We start from the raw sequence: 18,145 nt of genomic DNA on the forward strand, positions 1-18,145 counted from the left end.
TCTTCTGCTCTACACTGCACTGCTTAGGCCTCAGCTGGAGTATTGTGTCCGGTTCTGGGCACCACATTTCAGGAAAGATGTGGAGAAATTGGAGAGAGTCCAGAGAAGAGCGACACAAATGATTAAAGGTCTAGAAAACATGACATATGAGGGAAGATTGAAAAAACTGGGTTTGTTTAGTCTGGAGAAGAGAAGACTGTTACAAGAAGGAGGGAAGTAAATGGTTCTTGTTAACCTCTGCGAATAGAACAAGAAGCAATGGGCTTAAATTGCAGCAAGGGAGGTTTAGGTTGGACATTAGGAAAAACTTCCTGTCAGATTTCAGAGTGGTAGCCATGTTAGTCTGTATCAGCAAAAAAACCGAGGAGGACTTGTGGCACCTTAGAGACTAACAAATTTATTTGAGCATAAGCTTTCGTGGGCCCAAACCCACTTCATTGGATGCATGCAGTGGAAAATACAGTAGGAAGATATATATATATATATATACACACACACACACACAGAACGTGAAAAAATGGGTGTTGCCATACCAACTGTAAGGAGACCAATTAATTAAGGTGGGCTATTATCAGCAGGAGAAAAAAAGCCTTTTGTAGTGATAATCAGGATGGCCCATTTCCAACTGTTGACAAGAAGGTGTGAGTAACAGTAGGGGGGAAAAATTATCACGGAGAAATAGTTTTACTTTGCGTACTGACCCAGTCTTTCTTCAAGCCTAATTGAATGGTGTCCAGTTTGCAAATTAATTCCAATTCTGCAGTCTCTTGTTGGAGTCTGTTTTTGAAGTTTTTTTGCTGGAGAATTGCAACTTTTAGATCTGAAATTGAGTGACTGGGGAGGTTGAAGTGTTCTCCAACTGGTTTTTGAATGTTATAATTCTTGACGTCTGATTTGTGTTTATTCTTTTGCGTAGAGATTGTCCAATTTGGCCCATGTACATGGCAGAGAAGCATTGTTGGCAACCTTGGTACATTGGCCAAACTGGACAGTCTCTACACAAAAGAATAAAGAATAGCTCACCTTAATGAATTGGTACTCCTCGGTTTTCTAACTGTCAGGGTGGTTAAGCACTGGAACAAATTGCCCAGGGAGGTTGTGGAATCTCCATCATTGGAGATTTTTAAGAGCAGGTTAGACAAACACCTGCCAGGGATGGTCTAGATAATACTTAGTCCTGCCTTGCATTCAGGGGACTGGAGCTCTCGAGGTCCCTTCCAGTCCTGCGATTCTGTGATTCTAAAGTAATGACAGCATTGGCTGGCTGGTTTCCCAGGGCTTATCCACACAGTGCTGCAGTGTGGACTACAGAGGTGTGATTTCTAGAGCATTCTGCCCTATGTAGCCTCTGCTGGCACGAACTACAAGATCTCTCATTTGTGTTTCAAACAGGACTACATTAATGCACATTAAGTACCTTTAAGACCACGCCAGCAGGGTCTATGGAGAAGTCTGAGCACAATATGTTAGAGTGCTCCAGAAATCACACCCCCTTGTAGACCAGGCCCCATCAGATTCATTTAGCTTCCAGCCCTTCATCAGTTGCATGAGTAATACATCCTGACATCACAATCTTCAGAAAGTCCAGTATGGACTGATCGGGCTAGTTAAGCATCTGAAACTTTGTCTTGGTCCCTTATTGGACTGATTAGAGGGTTTTAAGTTCTGCTCATGTTACTTTTTGTTTACCTGAGCAATTTTTTGTTAGACAAGGACCAGTTCCAGCAAGGTTATAATTAAAATCTGAAATCCAGACGATCTATAAATCAAGTAAAAGTTACAAAAAATCATCTGATCCAGGTCAGCAAAAAAGCTTCTTTAATCTGTTAACCTTGGGGAGTGTGAAAAAAGGCCTCAATCAGTGAAACCACACACACAACGGTGGTGAAAGAGATTATGCTTGCCAAGTCAAGCCCTCTGGAGTTAGAAAATGCCAGAATTAAGGTTGTTTGTGCATATTCATGATAGTCTTTAATTAAATGATCACATACTATCTTTCCACCAGACACCTGCCTCATTCAGTGCATATACGAACTGTGCAGCTACACTGAAAACAAAGGTGTGTTGTATAGGCAATTAAAAAGCTACTCATGTTGTACTGGACTTGTTGGCATGGGGCCAGATCCTGAAGTCCTTACTGTGCAAAACTCCCATTGAAATCATTGGGAGTGGTATCTGTGTAAGGACTTTAACATTTGGTTTATTGAGGGCTGTTTGGAGTGGGTTGTGGGTTTTCCAATTGATATTAAAAAGGAAATTATTAATTTTACAAATTTCCATTAAGCAGTTTCAGGTAAAGTGGGTTTGGCTGTACTATTATTAAACTGTCAGATCAGATTAGGCTCAGTGTAAGCTTTGTAAAGGCAGAGCTTTGCGAAAGCTAAAGGGACATTGTCAACCTGAACTCTAGTCAATTTTCAAAGAAAAATAGTTCCAAGTATTTTGTGGTCCTACATCAGCCACTAAGTTTCCAGAATAATGTTTGTGGCTTTGTGTTTTTTGAAACATTTTCCCGCTGGTTGCTGTGTGAAAGACTCACACGAACAATGACCGTGCCAGGAAAACCGTGAAACCAACTATTAGGAAGTACTGTCAAATGGACAAAGTTATATATGCTGGAAAAAACATCTCTGTCAGTCAGTCATTTTAAGTGCTACTTGTAAGACCCCTAAGTTTAAAAAAAAGTGATTTTTTTTTTAAAGCTAACAATGTCCATTTAATAGTATTGTTTCCATGTTTTTTTTAAATGAAAACCATTTGTTTGAACATTCCCCAGCTAGCAAGTGAGACAGAAAGTGAAACTTACTAGAATCAAAGGTGAAAACTGAGCAGTCTGTTTTCACTGCCCGAGCAGAGAGAAGTACTGAAAGGAAAATTGGTGAAAAGTAAATATAGTTTTAAAATTCCTTCACCTTCAGCAACCTAACGCGTGGATGCAAGTCAGGAAATGCGATTTGTCATCGGACAGTACGTCCCTTTGAATGGCCTCTGGTGTCTCAGAAACTTTGGGCCTCTGACACCTGCACTGCAAAAAAACCAAACCAAAAGCCGGGGCAGCGAGTCCGGGTTTACGGACTCAAGCTTGCGCTCCAGTGCTAACCGTAGCCACGTAGACGTTCCCGCTCGGGCCCAGGTGGCTTTCAGAGCCTGGGCTCTTGCCCTAGTGGGAGCATCTGTGCTACTATTTTGAGTGCCGGAGCAGGAGACTCACTGTTGCAGCATTTTATTTGCACTGCGGACGTACCCTCGACGGCTCGCTCTTCAGAATCTACCAGACGAGTCTCCTGCAGTGCGTAACATCTGTTAGCGACATAGATGGAACCATTACTTCAGTTAGACTCAAGCAGCCCTTCTCAAGCCCTGTTCTGGTGCTGGTAACAAGCCACCCTGAGACCACCTAAGCAGTGGTCAGCGTTGGGAGCTCCCTTGGCAAACTTTCTTGCAAGGTGGTGGGGTGGGGGTGAGCCGTAGTGATAATTACTAATGTAATTGCATTGGCACAGGTTAAAAAGCAAACATGTAGGGAGGAAAGTCAAGGGGAAAGAAACAAGTGTGTAGAACAAAGGCTTTAAATATTATCCATGATTGTTCTGTCTGAACGTAAACCAGCCCCATGATTCACGGGGTAAAACTTGTTTCTGTTCCAACAGGGTGGATTCTACTGCGCACAAAAAGAACTGGATACTGAAATCATGCCAAGAAGCTAATACTGTTGAAGTTCTTCATTACCATCAGTGCGACTCCAAATCATGCACAAAATCCGAGCATCTGAAGTGCTTATTAAACTTGCAGGTTCAGCACATCAGTGCTAGGTTTGCTGTGTATCTCACAGGTGAGAACTGAGCTCAGGACACCACTAATGATTTGTCATACAGTAGCACCCTTTAGCCCTAGTCGGCATTGGGGCTTCATTGTGCTGGGTGCTTTACAATCGTAAAATAGACAGTGTCTGCCCCCAAATTGTCCTTCGTTAGAACATAAACAGACACGGTAGGTGGGTGTGAAACGCAGCATGAGGCCAGGGTAACAAAACAGGGACATCCGGTTGCACGTAGTTCTGGTGTCCCTAGCCTGTTTGCCAGAAGCTGGGAATGGGCAACAGGGGATGGATCACTTGATGAGTCCCTGTTCTGTTCATTCCCTTGGGGGCACCTGGCACTGGCCACTGTTGGAAGACAGGACACTGGGCTAGATGGACCTTTGGTCTGACCCAGTCTGGCCGTTCTTATGGATTCTATTAAACATTCCCTTTTGATGACAAACGGATTTTGACATGAATTATAATTGGTGAAAATAAAGAAAAGATTCCTTTGGGAGCTGAATGCTAATTAACTCAAAGCTGTGAGGCAAGCACCTGCAGTGTCCTCTGATCCTGATAAAGGGGTGGTGTCTATAGCATAGGGGATTAGAAGCACAGGCACCTTGTTGTCTTCCCAGCTTTGTTACTATCTGGCTTTTTCACTGGAAGGATGCACCTGAACTCTGGGCTTCCCTTCACCCTTCTTCAAAAGGAGCTGCTTGATGTGAAGATGCTTACCTGCCTTGCCGACATGCCCGCAGGCTCACTGTGTGCTCTGTGAGCTTTGCATAGATGAGAGTTTACTTGTCAGCACAGAGCATTGTGGTTCCATGGACCCATCAGTCTAGGAGGGTAGAAAACAGATGGGTCCATGGAACAGGCATAGCTAATAACTCGGTGTTGCATGCTCTAGAGTTCCTTCCCTCGGATAATCTCACAGTGCTTTACAAGCAGTTAAGGAATTAAAGCGTAGAATAGCCTTGTGAAGTGACTGTGTTAATTGCTCTTTAGAGCTGGGGGAGCTGATGCACAGACGAGTGTCACACAAGGAGAGCAGAAATATGATCCGGGTCTCCCATTCCAGTGCTATCCTCGGTACTATTGTACTGGATTGCAAACTTCCAGTTGCTCAGTGCAAGTAATATTTTTTTTATCAGGCAAATAAAAGATTGTTTCGTTATCATTCGCCACAGTAAAGGGCAAGAGAATTTTCTGCCTGCGTTAGTAAATTTTTTGTGCCAATTTTTCAAGGCTATTTAATGCACTCCTGTTTTTTTTATATTTGATCATTTTATTATTGGCTGCTCAATAGATATTTATAAGGCACTTTCCATTAATCTGCTGAAATTTGCAAAACAGCAAATAATAATTGGAATCAGTCATTTCACCCAGGGAGATGAACCCACTCCACTCTGACACGAGGAAGAGAATACATGCTGGTTAGATGTGTCAGTTTGACAGTTACTTTAGGGTTTCCATAAGCAAAAAGGACTGTTTCATTTCATCAAGGGTATTCTTCTTCTTGCTGCTTTTCCATTTGCAGATAAGCCCAGTGTCAGCAGAGAGGTCTTTGAAAGCAAAGGGATCCTAGTCACTGATGTAAATAACTTCACTGGAACTGTGCAAAACGTGGTTGTCCCATTTCAAAGCAGCTATTGGTAAGAGCAAACGAGGGCTTACGATGCGAATCCCTCTATCAGAAAGTGCACTAATGCCCATGCTGGGAATTGTAGAAATGCAGAAGCAGCAAATCTAGTAACAGACTTCTCAATAATAGAGGGAATTTATCAGTGCTCTGTGGGGAGAGAGTGGAGTCCTGGAGTTTAGAATTACTCAGATGAGGCTGATCTAGCCTGTTCCACAGGGGGGCTATATAACATTATAGCTTATCACTGTTCTTTTCCTCCCAGTCACTTCAGGAGCTTGACTACTCAATGGCTCCCTCTGGTGCTTTTGGGAGAGGGAGTTACCTTTGTAGCTAAATCCTGTGTGTGTTGTGTCTAAGACCCAGGAGCTGGGATTCCTGAGTGCTGCTGTCTTTTGCACTAGTGCTTTGCATCAAGGGCTAGGGACCCACAGCCACCAATACATTAAATTGACACCCGCCAGGTATTCCTAGAGTGGTAGCTGCCTTCCAGCAGCTGAAAAAGGGAACAGCAGGGTCCAGAACGCGAATAAAGGAATCCTAGCGCTCCGGAATAGAACTCTTTAGGACATGGAACACGCTCACGTACCTGCCTTGGCATGTGCTCCCTATTGAATCCATTGCAGTTTTTTAAAGCGTTGAGGTCAAGGCAGAAAGGCCGCGCCCCTCCTACCCAGCCTGCATGTTTCCAGTGGTCAGCAGCGCCCGGGTATCTGTGCCTTCCTTCTCTCAAACTACTTCCCTCCGTCAGACAGTTGAGCATGTCAAAGGGCCGTGCCGTCTCTTGGACGGCGCACAAGTAAAATGGGTACAGTGGAGCTGTGTCCGCACACACTTCTGCTACGCTCTTGTCGTCTTCCTGAGAATCCCAGCCTGCGCCCCTTGTTCTGCAACACTTTGCCACACCAGCCACCTGGCCTCCCACCTCTTCTGCACCCCGCTGCTCTCCTGCTCCTGCATCTGTTCCTCCCCTTGCCACCACTCCAGCTCCCTCCCCTCCCCCCCCAGCCCACCACCAGGGCATTCCCTGCCTAATTGTCTTGCGGCCGCTGTCTACCTGATTGCCCCCGACTCCTCCCCCAGTTTAAGAAAAGCTGTCAGAAGGGTTTCAGAGTAACAGCCGTGTTAGTCTGTATTCGCAAAAAGAAAAGGAGGACTTGTGGCACCTTAGAGACTAACCCATTTATTTGAGTATAAGCTTTCGTGAGCTACAGCTCACTTCATCGGATGCATACTGTGGAAACTGCAGCAGACTTTATATATACACAGAGAATATGAAACAATACCTCCTCCCACCCCTCCTGCTGGTAATAGCCCATCCAAAGTGACCACTCTCTTTACAATGTGTATGATAATCAAGGTGGGCCATTTCCAGCACAAATCCAGGTTTTCTCACCCCCCCCCAAAAACCACACACATAAACTCACTCTCCTGCTGGTAAAAAGAAAAGGAGGACTTGTGGCACCTTAAAGAGTAACCAATTTATTTGAGCATAAGCTTTCGTGAGCTACAGCTAACATTACAAAAAGAAGGATTCTAGGTGGACTCCTCCTTAAGGTCGAAACAGCAGACTGGACTTCTACATAGAGTACTTCTGCACGGGCTTAAATTGTGGAAAAGCAGCATCACTTGCCCCATAACCTCAGCCATGCGGAACACAATGCCATCCACAGCCTCAGAAACAACTCTGACATCATAATCAAAAAGGCTGACAAAGGAGGTGCTGTTGTCATCATGAATAGGTCAGAATATGAACAAGAGGCTGCTCGGCAGCTCTCCAACACCACTTTCTACAAGCCATTACCCTCTGATCCCACTGAGAGTTACCAAAAGCAACTCCAGCATTTGCTTAAGAAACACCCTGAAAAAGCACAAGATCAAATCCGCACAGACACACCCCTGGAACCCCGACCTGGGATATTCTATCTACTACCCAAGATCCATAAACCTGGACATCCTGGGCTCCCCATCATCTCAGGCATTGGCACCCTGACAGCAGGATTGTCTGGCTATGTAGACTCCCTCCTCAGGCCCTACGCTACCAGCACTCCCAGCTACCTTCGAGACACCACGGACTTCCTGAGGAAACTACAATCCATCGGTGATCTTCCTGAAAACACCATCCTGGCCACTATGGATGTAGAAGCCCTCTACACCAACATTCCACACAAAGATGGACTACAAGCCGTCAGGAACACTATCCCCGATAATGTCACGGCTAACCTGGTGGCTGAACTATGTGACTTTGTCCTTACCCATAACTATTTTACATTTGGGGACAATGTATACCTTCAGATCAGCGGCACTGCTATGGGTACCCGCATGGCCCCACAGTATGCCAACATTTTTATGGCTGATTTAGAACAACGCTTCCTCAGCTCTCGTCCCCTAACGCCCCTACTCTACTTGCGCTATATTGATGACATCTTCATCATCTGGACCCATGGAAAAGAAGCCCTTGAGGAATTCCACCATGATTTCAACAATTTCCATCCCACCATCAACCTCAGCCTGGTCCAGTCCACACAAGAGATCCACTTCCTGGACACTACAGTGCTAATAAACAATGGTCACATAAACACCACCCTATACCGGAAACCTACTGACCGCTATTCCTACCCACATGCCTCCAGCTTTCACCCTGACCACACCACACGATCCATCGTCTACAGCCAAGCTCTGCGATACAACCGCATTTGCTCCAACCCCTCAGACAGAGACAAACACCTACAAGATCTCTATCAAGCATTCTTACAACTACAATACCCACCTGCGGAAGTGAAGAAACAGATTGATAGAGCCAGAAGAGTTCCCAGAAGTCACCTATTACAGGACAGGCCTAACAAAGAAAATAACAGAACGCCACTAGCCGTCACCTTCAGCCCCCAACTAAAACCCCTCCAACGCATTATTAAGGATCTACAACCTATCCTGAAGGATGACCCAACACACTCACAAATCTTGCGAGACAGGCCAGTCCTTGCCTACAGACAGTCCCCCAACCTGAAGCAAATACTCACCAACAACCACATACCACACAACACAACCACTAACCCAGGAACCTATCCTTGCAACAAAGCCCATTGCCAACTGTGCCCACATATCTATTCAGGGGACACCATCACAGGGCCTAATCACATCAGCCACACTGTCAGAGGCTCGTTCACCTGCACATCCACCAATGCGATCTATGCCATCATGTGCCAGCAATGCCCCTCTGCCATGTACATTGGTCAGACTGGACAGTCTCTACATAAAAGAATAAGTGGACACAAATCAGATGTCAAGAATTATAACATTCATAAACCAGTCGGAGAACACTTCAATCTCTCTGGTCACGCAATTACAGACATGAAGGTTGCTATCTTACAACAAAAAAACTTCAAATCCAGACTCCAGCGAGAAACTGCTGAATTGGAATTCATTTGCAAATTGGATACTATTAATTTAGGCTTAAATAGAGACTGGGAGTGGCTAAGTCATTATGCAAGGTAGCCTATTTCCCCTTGTTTTTCCTCCCCTCCTCCTCCCCCCCCCCCCCCGACGTTCTGGTTAAACTTGGATTTATGCTGGAAATGGCCCACCTTGATTATCATACACATTGTAAGGAGAGTGGTCACTTTGGATGGGCTATTACCAGCAGGAGAGTGAGTTTGTGTGGGGGCGGAGGGTGAGAAAACCTGGATTTGTGCTGGAAATGGCCCAACTTGATTATAAGCTTATGCTCAAATAAACTGGTTAGTCTCTAAGGTGCTACAAGTACTCCTTTTCTTTTTGCGAATACAGACTAACACGGCTGCTACTCTGAAACCTGTCATTGTAAGGAGAGTGATCACTTTAGATAAGCTCTTACCAGCAGGAGAGTGGGGTGGGAGGAGGTATTGTTTCATGGTCTCTGTGTATATAATGTCTTCTGCAGTTTCCACAGTATGCATCTGATGAAATGAGCTGTAGCTTATGAAAGCTTATGCTCATATAAATTGGTTAGTCTCTAAGGTGCCCCAAGTCCTCCTTTTCTTTCTGTCAGAAGGGGTTAATGATGAAAGAAGTCTGAAAGACCATGCAGCCAAAAGGCAGGCACGTGTTAGCTTTCACCCTGCAGTTCCTGAGGATTTCGGTGTGCACGTAACTCCTCAGGGCTTAGCTTCCCTGCTGTGCTAGCAAATGAACTCCTGGAGTTCGTGTAGCTCTGCTGAGCCTGCTCCTTCTGCAGAGCAGCTGTCTTACTTGCTCCGGCAGGAGCAGCAGTCGAGCTTTAAACTAAGGCCCACTGCCCTTGGACAGACCAACCAGCTCCCGCATAAAGCACCGTTTAGCATGAGCTAGAGATTGGCGTGGACAGGAGGCAGATTAGGGGCAACAACTCAAGCTAACACTGCAGCATAGATAAGCCCTTACAGTCCACCTTGTGTTAACATGCAGGTTGCTCGTGCACAGAGCAGTGATTCTCAAGTTGTTTATCAGTGAGAACCATAGCTACAGTCCCCTATGCCCAGCCCCCAGAGAACCCTCCACAGAGGGGACCCGAAGGGGAGCCCTGAGAGGGGGGACTGGACAGCTGGAACCCTGCCGTGGGGAGCCAGATACCTGGACTGGGGCCCTGTAGTGCGAAGCCAGGCACCTGGCAGCTAGACCCCGCTGCGGGGAGCCAGGCAGCGGGACCGAGACCATGCCATGCAGGACCAGGCAGCTGGCAGCCAGACCCCGTTGCACTGAGGCAAGCAGCCAAACCCAGACCCCAGGACCCTGTGGTGTGGGGCCCAGGCAGCTAGACCCCAGGATCCCACCACATGGGGCCAGGCAGCTGGGACTCCTGCGCCAAGCCAGGAGGGCCAGAGGAGGGCCAGCAGCCAAGTCCCTAGGCACAGAGCCCCACCTAAAAGCTGGCACCCTGCAAACCTCTGGTTCCCAGCACCCTCTGCCCCCTCACAGCCCAAAGCCCCTGCCCCATAGACCAGTCACCAGCCCCCTGCTGGCAGGAGCCCTCCCCTTATCAGACCAGAGCAGCAAATTTTTGAATTTTTTTTAGCACACAGCTGGGCCCTATTTGGGCCACATGCAGTCTGTGGGTTGAGAACGGCTGGCACAGACTTTCCAGGGATGAAGGGTTGTTATGGTAATTATGCAGTGGGGGGGTCAGCAGCCTACTCCCCTCTAGCTCAGCTGGGACAGCATGTGTGGAATAGGAACAGCCTCTCCCTTGACAGCAGGCAGCAGCCTCTGCTGAGCCCAGGTCTCGTTTTGCTGGCTGTGATGTTCAGGTTGGCAGGAATTGAGTGAGAGGGGGCTGTGCTGCACTGAATGAAGACCTGCAATCCAGCTCACCCTCGCCCCCCTCCCCTGAGCAGTGGAAGGAGAGGGAGGGAGTGGGGGTTGATGAAGCCAGCTCTACGGTGGCCAAGCAGACACACAAGCTGCACTCTCCTTTCTCCTGCGCTCACAAGGGGAAGAAAGGATGGGCTCAGAGCCTGTTGTTGGAAAGGAGGGAGCCTTGGGCAGGGGGGAGAATTGAGCAGACTTCCTGAAAATGTTTCCCCTAGTGAGACTCTGCTGGAGGTAACACCAGCTGGTAGTCGGTCATTCGACCAGATACCTGGATGTTCTTCCAGTGACTCGGCCCCTATTTTGACAGCATGGCAATCCCCTGTGAATGTACAGAACATCCTGCCTGTCATACAGCATAGCATGGGTAGCCAGTGCCATTTAAACAGCTACTAAAAACAATCTGGGAAACTTCATGTGTTACAGGTGATGAAATTCAAGGACAGCAGCGGTGGTTCCAGTAACAAAGAATGAAGCTTTTGTTAAAATAGTTTAGATAAAAGGTAACTTGTTCGGGTTCTGCTGTTACAGCCTAAAGCTCTAGGCACAGAAGGCAGCGGTAGTAGATTTCCCTTTTTTAGTAGAATGTTAATTATTTAAGGATAGCCAATGAGTCTTAGAGGAACAGATGCACCCTACTCCAGCTGCATAGGAAGAGAACTATTTTAATGTATACAGTATTTTAAATTATTTGTTTTCTGAAGTTAGTACAGCTACATATGGAAACTAGGGGAAGTGCAGTTTACTTGAAGCTTAGGAGAGATGTTAGTCCATTTTAGGAAGTGCTTTTTATAAATGCGTGTTTATGTAAATAACATCCACACCATGCATGTGGTTTATGAGCAGCAGGAGTTTTGTACATTTTCAGCGTGTTCAAGATTACTCCAACTCACTAAGTCTGCAATTGGTTAATCAACACTACATTAAGTTCTCACTGGTTTTCTGATGGTACCATTTCCATTTGACTTGTGGGACTTCTGTTTTCCACTAGATGGAACTCTTGTAAATAGCAGAACGTCAGGCTTCTGGAACAAAAATCATATTTATGGTATTCTAAAAAAAAAAAAAAAATAGACTTTGAAAGGAAACTGCAGCAGTCACGTGACATTTGTAAGATACTTACAGTATCTAGTGGGAAGTGTTTTATAACTAATCATTTTTTTAAAATAAAGCAGACTAAAACAAAGCTGTCATGTACAAGATGACTTTGTATAATGTTTGACAAATAAAACAAGACAATTCAAAGTCTCGTGCATTGCTGTTGGTTTAGGACTTTACCAAAGCACTCAACCTTCCTCCCCTGTAAACTAGTGTAGCTTACCCCCGAATACAAATCCTTCTGGTGAACTGCATTGACAAACAGGGAGTTGGGCAGGAAAAGAGAAATTCCACATCCTTAGCAGGGCTGTAATGTTTATCTGCTGGCTTGTAGGTTGGCAGGATCAACGCTGGGGTGGGCTAAAGAACCTTGGCTGGGTCTAGAAGGGCCTTGGTGATAGGGAAGGTTCTGCGGTCGTAGAGGTATGCAGGATACGAAGCAGCTTGTGCTGTTGCTTTTACTTCCTTGAGAGGGAGTTTAAGTCTACAAAAACAGGACCCCCAGCCCTCTACCTAGAGCTGCCACTCACAGCACAAGTGAGGGAGAGCACATGTGCATCCAGCAGGCACTGGCTAAAGATCTCCGATCCCAGCTGCAGGGAGCACTACTGCACATATAGTGCCACAAGCATGGGGGAAACCACATCTTCAAGCTCAGTTACTGTACACCAGCAGTAACCTCTCTGGCATGTAGTCAGGGCCTGTGTTTCAAGGGGCTGCTGAAGAGATAACAGTAATAGGGCATTACTGGTTGCCACAAGCTAAAAGCCATGGCTGGTGGTTGGTTAAAGATTCCTCCACCACCCCACCCCTCAGTGGGCTTGTACGGAAATAGCAGTGCTTAAAGTTTGGCAATAATTCTAGGCAAGACTTGACTTTTCCCCCTACACTGGGCAATGGAGTGATCCTACCCTTCCTGGGGTATTTAGCATCTTCAATGCAAGTTCACTCCTCTAGTCCTTTGTCATGTCAGGGTGTGACTGCCTACATGGCTATGGTTTTGGACAGCTCAAATAGTTTGCAGAAGTCCATGAACCTCTCACATTTCATGATTAAAAAGGGTGCTAGAAGCAAGGGAGACTAAGTTCAGACAGAATCCAAAGCCTACATCTTTCTAGTAGTTGGCCAGGTAGGTACCCCACTTCATACCTTAAAAGATGAAGGATTTCATGAGGAAGATATTCATGGTATTGTAGGGTAGGGAGAAGAGAAAGCAAACACTACACTCGGATACTACTGATGTAGGCTTCCAGGGACATCCCCTACTCCTTCCCCATTTGGGGGGGGGGGGGGGAGAGGGAGGAAGAGGAGAGCGCTAACCAGATATAGTTTAAGAAATAAGCCTCTTCACTTAAAGCTTCCAAGGAGGAGCCTGCAGCCAGACAGCACTTATGAAATAGGTTTCATGCCAAAACCACTAGCTGACAGCATGAAGGAAACAAGCTTCTTAGGCATGAGCAGGGAGTTCAGGGTTCTAACAACTCTGAAAACAGACTACAGTTCACTGTTTGAAGCTGCAAACTCAATGGATGGATAGCAACAGCACAGGAAAGAGTTTACTACAGTAACATTCCTTTTCCACCACCTACACCATGAGCTTTGAGTGGAAGACAAGTTAGTTCTGTTAGCTTACCTTTACACACTCCTCTGCTATTGCATAGGTGGCCAAATTTAGGGAAAGGCAAGATTTACTCCTCCCATAGCTTGATTGTCACCCAAGAGTAAGACCTGGCTCCAAAAGTAGTTGAATCAGACAAGAGATGAGACACTGGCTGCTGAAAGGTGAAGAGCGTGGCCAGTACTGACAGCAATTAGCAGATGCATCCAAAAAGAAATCAGTCTACTGAGACTAAAACCAGCCTATTGGAGATAGCAACCACTAACTGACGGGAGAGTTATGAAAGGGATAGTAAGAACTAACCAGTCATGCAAGTTCTCAAGGTGCATTAGTTCAAGTTAGAGACACTTCCTGCGAGTGTACATCTGGACATGGCTCTTGCTCTACCAAGCACAACTCTTACTACCTATTAGGTACCAGAGGCTTCCAACTATACATAGATCTTCAGAGAAGCCCTGTCTTCAAAGAACAAGGCAAGTCATTCTATTCCTCGTTCACCTCCACCACATCAATGGAGTAACGCCCACTTTTAGCACATTACTGGAATACTTGGAAACAGATTGGGAATGGAACAGACAGCCTGGTCCCTTGGTTTACAACTGAACACAGTTTTATTGTGGTGGTGGTGTCAGGAACCATCATCATTTCTGCTTTTCCAAAAGCACTGCTGAGGCGTTTGAGGGGTACTGGTAAAACTGAGTATTTTATTCAAATTTAGCATGCAACAGTAGGGTAGCAAGGTAACATCCTTGTACTTCTGGTTCTGTTGTTCAGTTGGCCAGTCACTAATGCCATGTGTCACCCCCACAAGCATGTTGGCTCACATTTAGGGCTGATAGGAGGCTTTTCACTGAGACAGTGGTGCTAGCTATCACTTCCTAACTTACACATCCACTGAGTGTTATGGTTCAGAGGCAATTTACCAAACCTAGGTCAGCAATTGCTTTACTACCTCCCATACAGGTTGAGTAGCAGCATAGCTTTAGTCCAACACGTTGAGCTGTACCCTGCAAAGCTTGTTCTGGTAAATGCAGGATTACTTTGTGTGAACACTGAAATGAGAAGTACTAACAGATCTGGTTAAAGTCTGAAGTACCCCCATCAAAAAGGAGACACCCATGAATCTTTAAAACAGCCACAGTTAGACTTGTTAATGGGCATCAAGTTAGACAGGAGTTTGAGGTCCAGAACCAAGGTGATGCTGTGCTATTTTCAACCGCAACAGTGGCACTTGAGGGGCAAATGAAAGTAGCTCTGATGAGATTGAATAGAGTCTAGGAATTTGGCTGCACACCAAGCTGTCAAACTTCCTGCTGAGAGAGTGAGGATAGGGCCAAGTAATGCTAGAAGTAAGGGCTCAAGTGTTTAGCCCAGGTGCTGCAGTGCACTCCTTGTATAGTGATTCATCTGGGCTATGCCCTTACTGCTGGTTAGCGGGGACAGACTGAGTGTCCATGAGATGGGCTTACAGCTTACATGGTCATCAACTGCTCTGAAAGTAAGTGCACAGCTGCTTTGAAAGTCAAGCCAAGGATGTTTAAATCCATGGTTTTTCCTTGTATTTGGATGGTTGAATTCCAAGGCACAGAAGCTTCACTCTGGCAGGCACGCATCTTTTAAGATCTTAAGCAGACGCTATTTGTACTAAGTGGAGTGAATCAGACCAGAGCAAAGGACTGGTTTCCAGAATTTGGCTTTACTTTGCAGTACAGAAATCATTTGAGCCTTTTCAAGAGACATCAGAAGCAGAGGCTCTGTCATATCAATACTGCAGTGCAGTTTGGTCCATCCAAAAAGCCACATGGGGTACAGAAAATACTTTCACATCATGCCTGCTTTGTAATTTGTTCTCTCAATTTTATTAGATTGACACACAAAGGAACCTTAGGCACAGTTGTCCCAACTGATGTAAACAGTTTTAGAAGCTTAAGGGTGGGTTAGGTTCTGTGCCTAAAACTATGCCAACATTTGCTGCTACAATAGATGTGGGCTTTGTCCATAATACAACTTGCCACAAAGTTAAGATTGATGGGAAAGACTTTAGGGATGCTGTCCACAATAATGGAGTGCTCAGTTTAGCGTTTTCTTGGTATCAGGTCTGAATGGCATCTGTCAAATTCACGGATGCACCAGAAGCACATAATTGGGAAATGGGTTTACAAATGATTAAAAACACAAAGGTAACCGGTCAATGAGTTATTTCAGTTTGCACCAAAGTCTAGGTCTGCAAAAAAAAGTTCAGTAGTCTGCTGTTTGCTTATAAGGTTAGTGAACAGTTAAATCAGTGTCAGTAATTAGCCAGATTCTGGACAGCAGCCCTGCTAGAATGAAATTAACACATGATACCCAAAAGGGGAGCATTTACCAGTGCAGTACTCTTCAGTCTCTCAGAGATGTGATTACAAAAGCAGGCCGTACAATATTGAGTTTCATACAGTGTTCATTAAAGTTCCTTATATTCATATTAGCCGATTTAATTTCTCCTAATTAGACATTACTTCATTACTGCTGCTCCTGCTCCCCATAGATATCATTTTTCTTGCGTTTCATCTCTTCAAAATCGAACTCTGATCCCATCATCCTCTTATAAATATCTTTGATGTCATCACACGTCGTCTCAAAGTGAGTGGTAGCATCGTAGGTACGAGAAATAAAGATCTGGAAAATAAGTTTTCAGGCTTAGTGTTTGGAGATTCTCCCCTTACATGGGCACACCAGTTTGATTGTTTGCCATTTCATACTAACCTGGCTTTCGGTTCCCAAGTCAGTTGGTGCAAACAGATCGCTGATGCTAACAAACCTATGAGAGAAGACATTTTTCAGAATGCTTAAATGTTCCCCAGCGCCTCAATGAAAGGTGAACGAATACAGGAGCCAGGTAATTTGCAATATGATCAAATGCCAAAGCCCTAGGGCAAGAAGCACATGTGAGGAGGTTTTGGTGCTAGGACAGAGCATTGGAGCAGTTGTCTTGGGGGTGAAGGAGTAGGCCGAGTAGGTATTCCAATGACAGATGGAGTGGATGTATCTACGGGCCTTCCAGCCTCCCTCATCTGCCCCATGACCTCTCAAGATCAGAATACAACCAAAAGACACCCAGATCTGTCTCTGTGTGTGGCAAGTAATCGTTAACTAGTCCCCGGGCTAGTTTAGTAATCACGAATGCATATGAGCCGCTAGACTGCTGATGCAAGGTGGAAAGCTTACTTCTGTTCAATGGGCTCCAAGAGATCTAAGGCAGGTTTGATTTCTCTCTCTGGATCTCCTGTTTCCACAGTAGTGCTAACAATGGCTATGTACTTCCCTTGCGCTGCCACGTTGTGTGCAGAAGAGATCATGCAAACGTAGATATCTAGAAAAACATTACAGGAATGAGATTTCATCTACACCACATGCCAATTGAGAAGAGCTAGGGAGATGCTGGCAGTGACTTTGGATGTGAGCTGACTCACCCTTCCAGCTGCACACATAACTGGGCCATGGGGATGTGCATTCACATTTCTGTTTCCCTCTTTTTCCTCCTAGAACTTGTTGCATTTGAACCTTGTCTGAGATCTAGTTTTAGTTTGTTGGGACAAGGATTTACATGTAATTCAGACCTCTACGTACATCAAGCCCTTGGCCTCAGCATACAGTGGGATTTTATATGAAAACCCCTAATTTCAAGGAGTTTACACACCCAGTATTGAGATCTCTGGCCACACAAACCCCCATCAGCTGATTGCACTAGGAACAGAATTCAGCCCTCTGCCTCCACTGCTTGAGTAAAGACAGACAGTAACTGACAGCAGTAAGAGAAGAGGTGGCCCTTCTCATCAGGCCAATCAACGGAGTTGCAAACTGGGCAGATCCAACCACTTCCAGTACCGGGCAGCTATTTATAAGCCAGTACATCACAACCCTTCAAGAAAGTGTCAGGCATAAAAGAGCGTTTCCAGATCCAAGCTGAATTAGAAGCAGCAAGTTTCACATTCTGGCTCATGCCCGTGCCCAGTATTGGACTGCAACCACTTGGATGCTTTGGATTCAGACAAGGGATTTGAGTACGAAAGGCCCCCTAGGTTTGGGGCCTAAATCAGTCTGAAATACAAACTTCACCTAAACCTTTTAGTTTCTCATGTAGCTCTACTGGCACTTGGTGCTTCAGATACAGAGGTCCCTGCCTAGATTATGGGAGGGCAGCAAGCAGCTCAAACTTGGGTCCATAAAGCACTTCGACATCTTATGCATGCTGGGGAGAGTGATGGGCTTTGCATGCCTAAATGATACCATTACCTGCAGAAACAGCCAACAGCTGTTTTCTTCAGGAACCAATCCTGCTTCCACAATGGAAAGGACTAGAAACTAGTGTGTGGGAGAAGGAGTCCAGGAATTACTGCCACATGATGCTGAGACAACACGGAACAAGCGTGGAGAGTGCACATTGCCTCAGACAGCAAAGCAGTGCAAAATTAGAGAGTAAGCTGAACTGAACACGAGTTAGGGATCTCAACTGCATAATGTACCCACTTCATTAAAGCTGAACATGTGCAGCCATGTTAGTATTCTTTTCCCCCCAGTAAAAAATACCATATTTGACAAGTGTGGGATCAGGAAGGGAGCTATACCAAGACACTGAGGACCCCAAGAAGCAGCACATGTGCAAGCCATTAAAAAGGAAGGT

The 18,145-nt window shown here is 45.6% G+C and overlaps 2 protein-coding genes across 8 annotated transcripts in view; one reads left to right on the forward strand and one right to left on the reverse strand.

Moving 5' to 3' along the window:
- TASOR2 (transcription activation suppressor family member 2) overlaps positions 1 to 12,011 on the forward strand; it is a 98,237-nt gene extending 86,226 nt beyond the window's left edge. For 6 of the 7 annotated variants that reach the window (XM_073328882.2, XM_073328884.2, XM_073328880.2 and 3 more), the window contains 3 exons: positions 3,651 to 3,832; positions 5,343 to 5,457; positions 11,193 to 12,011. In XM_073328882.2, coding sequence (XP_073184983.2) covers positions 3,651 to 3,832; positions 5,343 to 5,457; positions 11,193 to 11,196 — 301 coding nt within the window. In that variant the 3' untranslated portion in view covers positions 11,197 to 12,011. Of the gene's footprint in view, positions 1 to 3,650; positions 3,833 to 5,342; positions 5,462 to 11,192 lie in introns of those variants that run through there. The other variant, XM_073328881.2, reaches the window with a different exon arrangement.
- A 3,148-nt stretch (positions 12,012 to 15,159) lies between these two features.
- The window catches only part of GDI2 (GDP dissociation inhibitor 2), a 33,099-nt gene continuing 30,113 nt past the window's right edge, over positions 15,160 to 18,145 (reverse strand). The window contains exons 9-11 of the mRNA XM_073328887.1: positions 16,690 to 16,834; positions 16,228 to 16,282; positions 15,160 to 16,140 (exon numbers count right to left, since the gene is read on the reverse strand). Coding sequence (XP_073184988.1) covers positions 15,985 to 16,140; positions 16,228 to 16,282; positions 16,690 to 16,834 — 356 coding nt within the window. The 3' untranslated portion in view covers positions 15,160 to 15,984. The remainder of the gene's footprint in view (positions 16,141 to 16,227; positions 16,283 to 16,689; positions 16,835 to 18,145) is intronic.

Source organism: Lepidochelys kempii, chromosome 1 (assembly GCF_965140285.1).
Source record: "Lepidochelys kempii isolate rLepKem1 chromosome 1, rLepKem1.hap1, whole genome shotgun sequence".
NCBI lineage: Eukaryota > Metazoa > Chordata > Testudines > Cheloniidae > Lepidochelys > Lepidochelys kempii.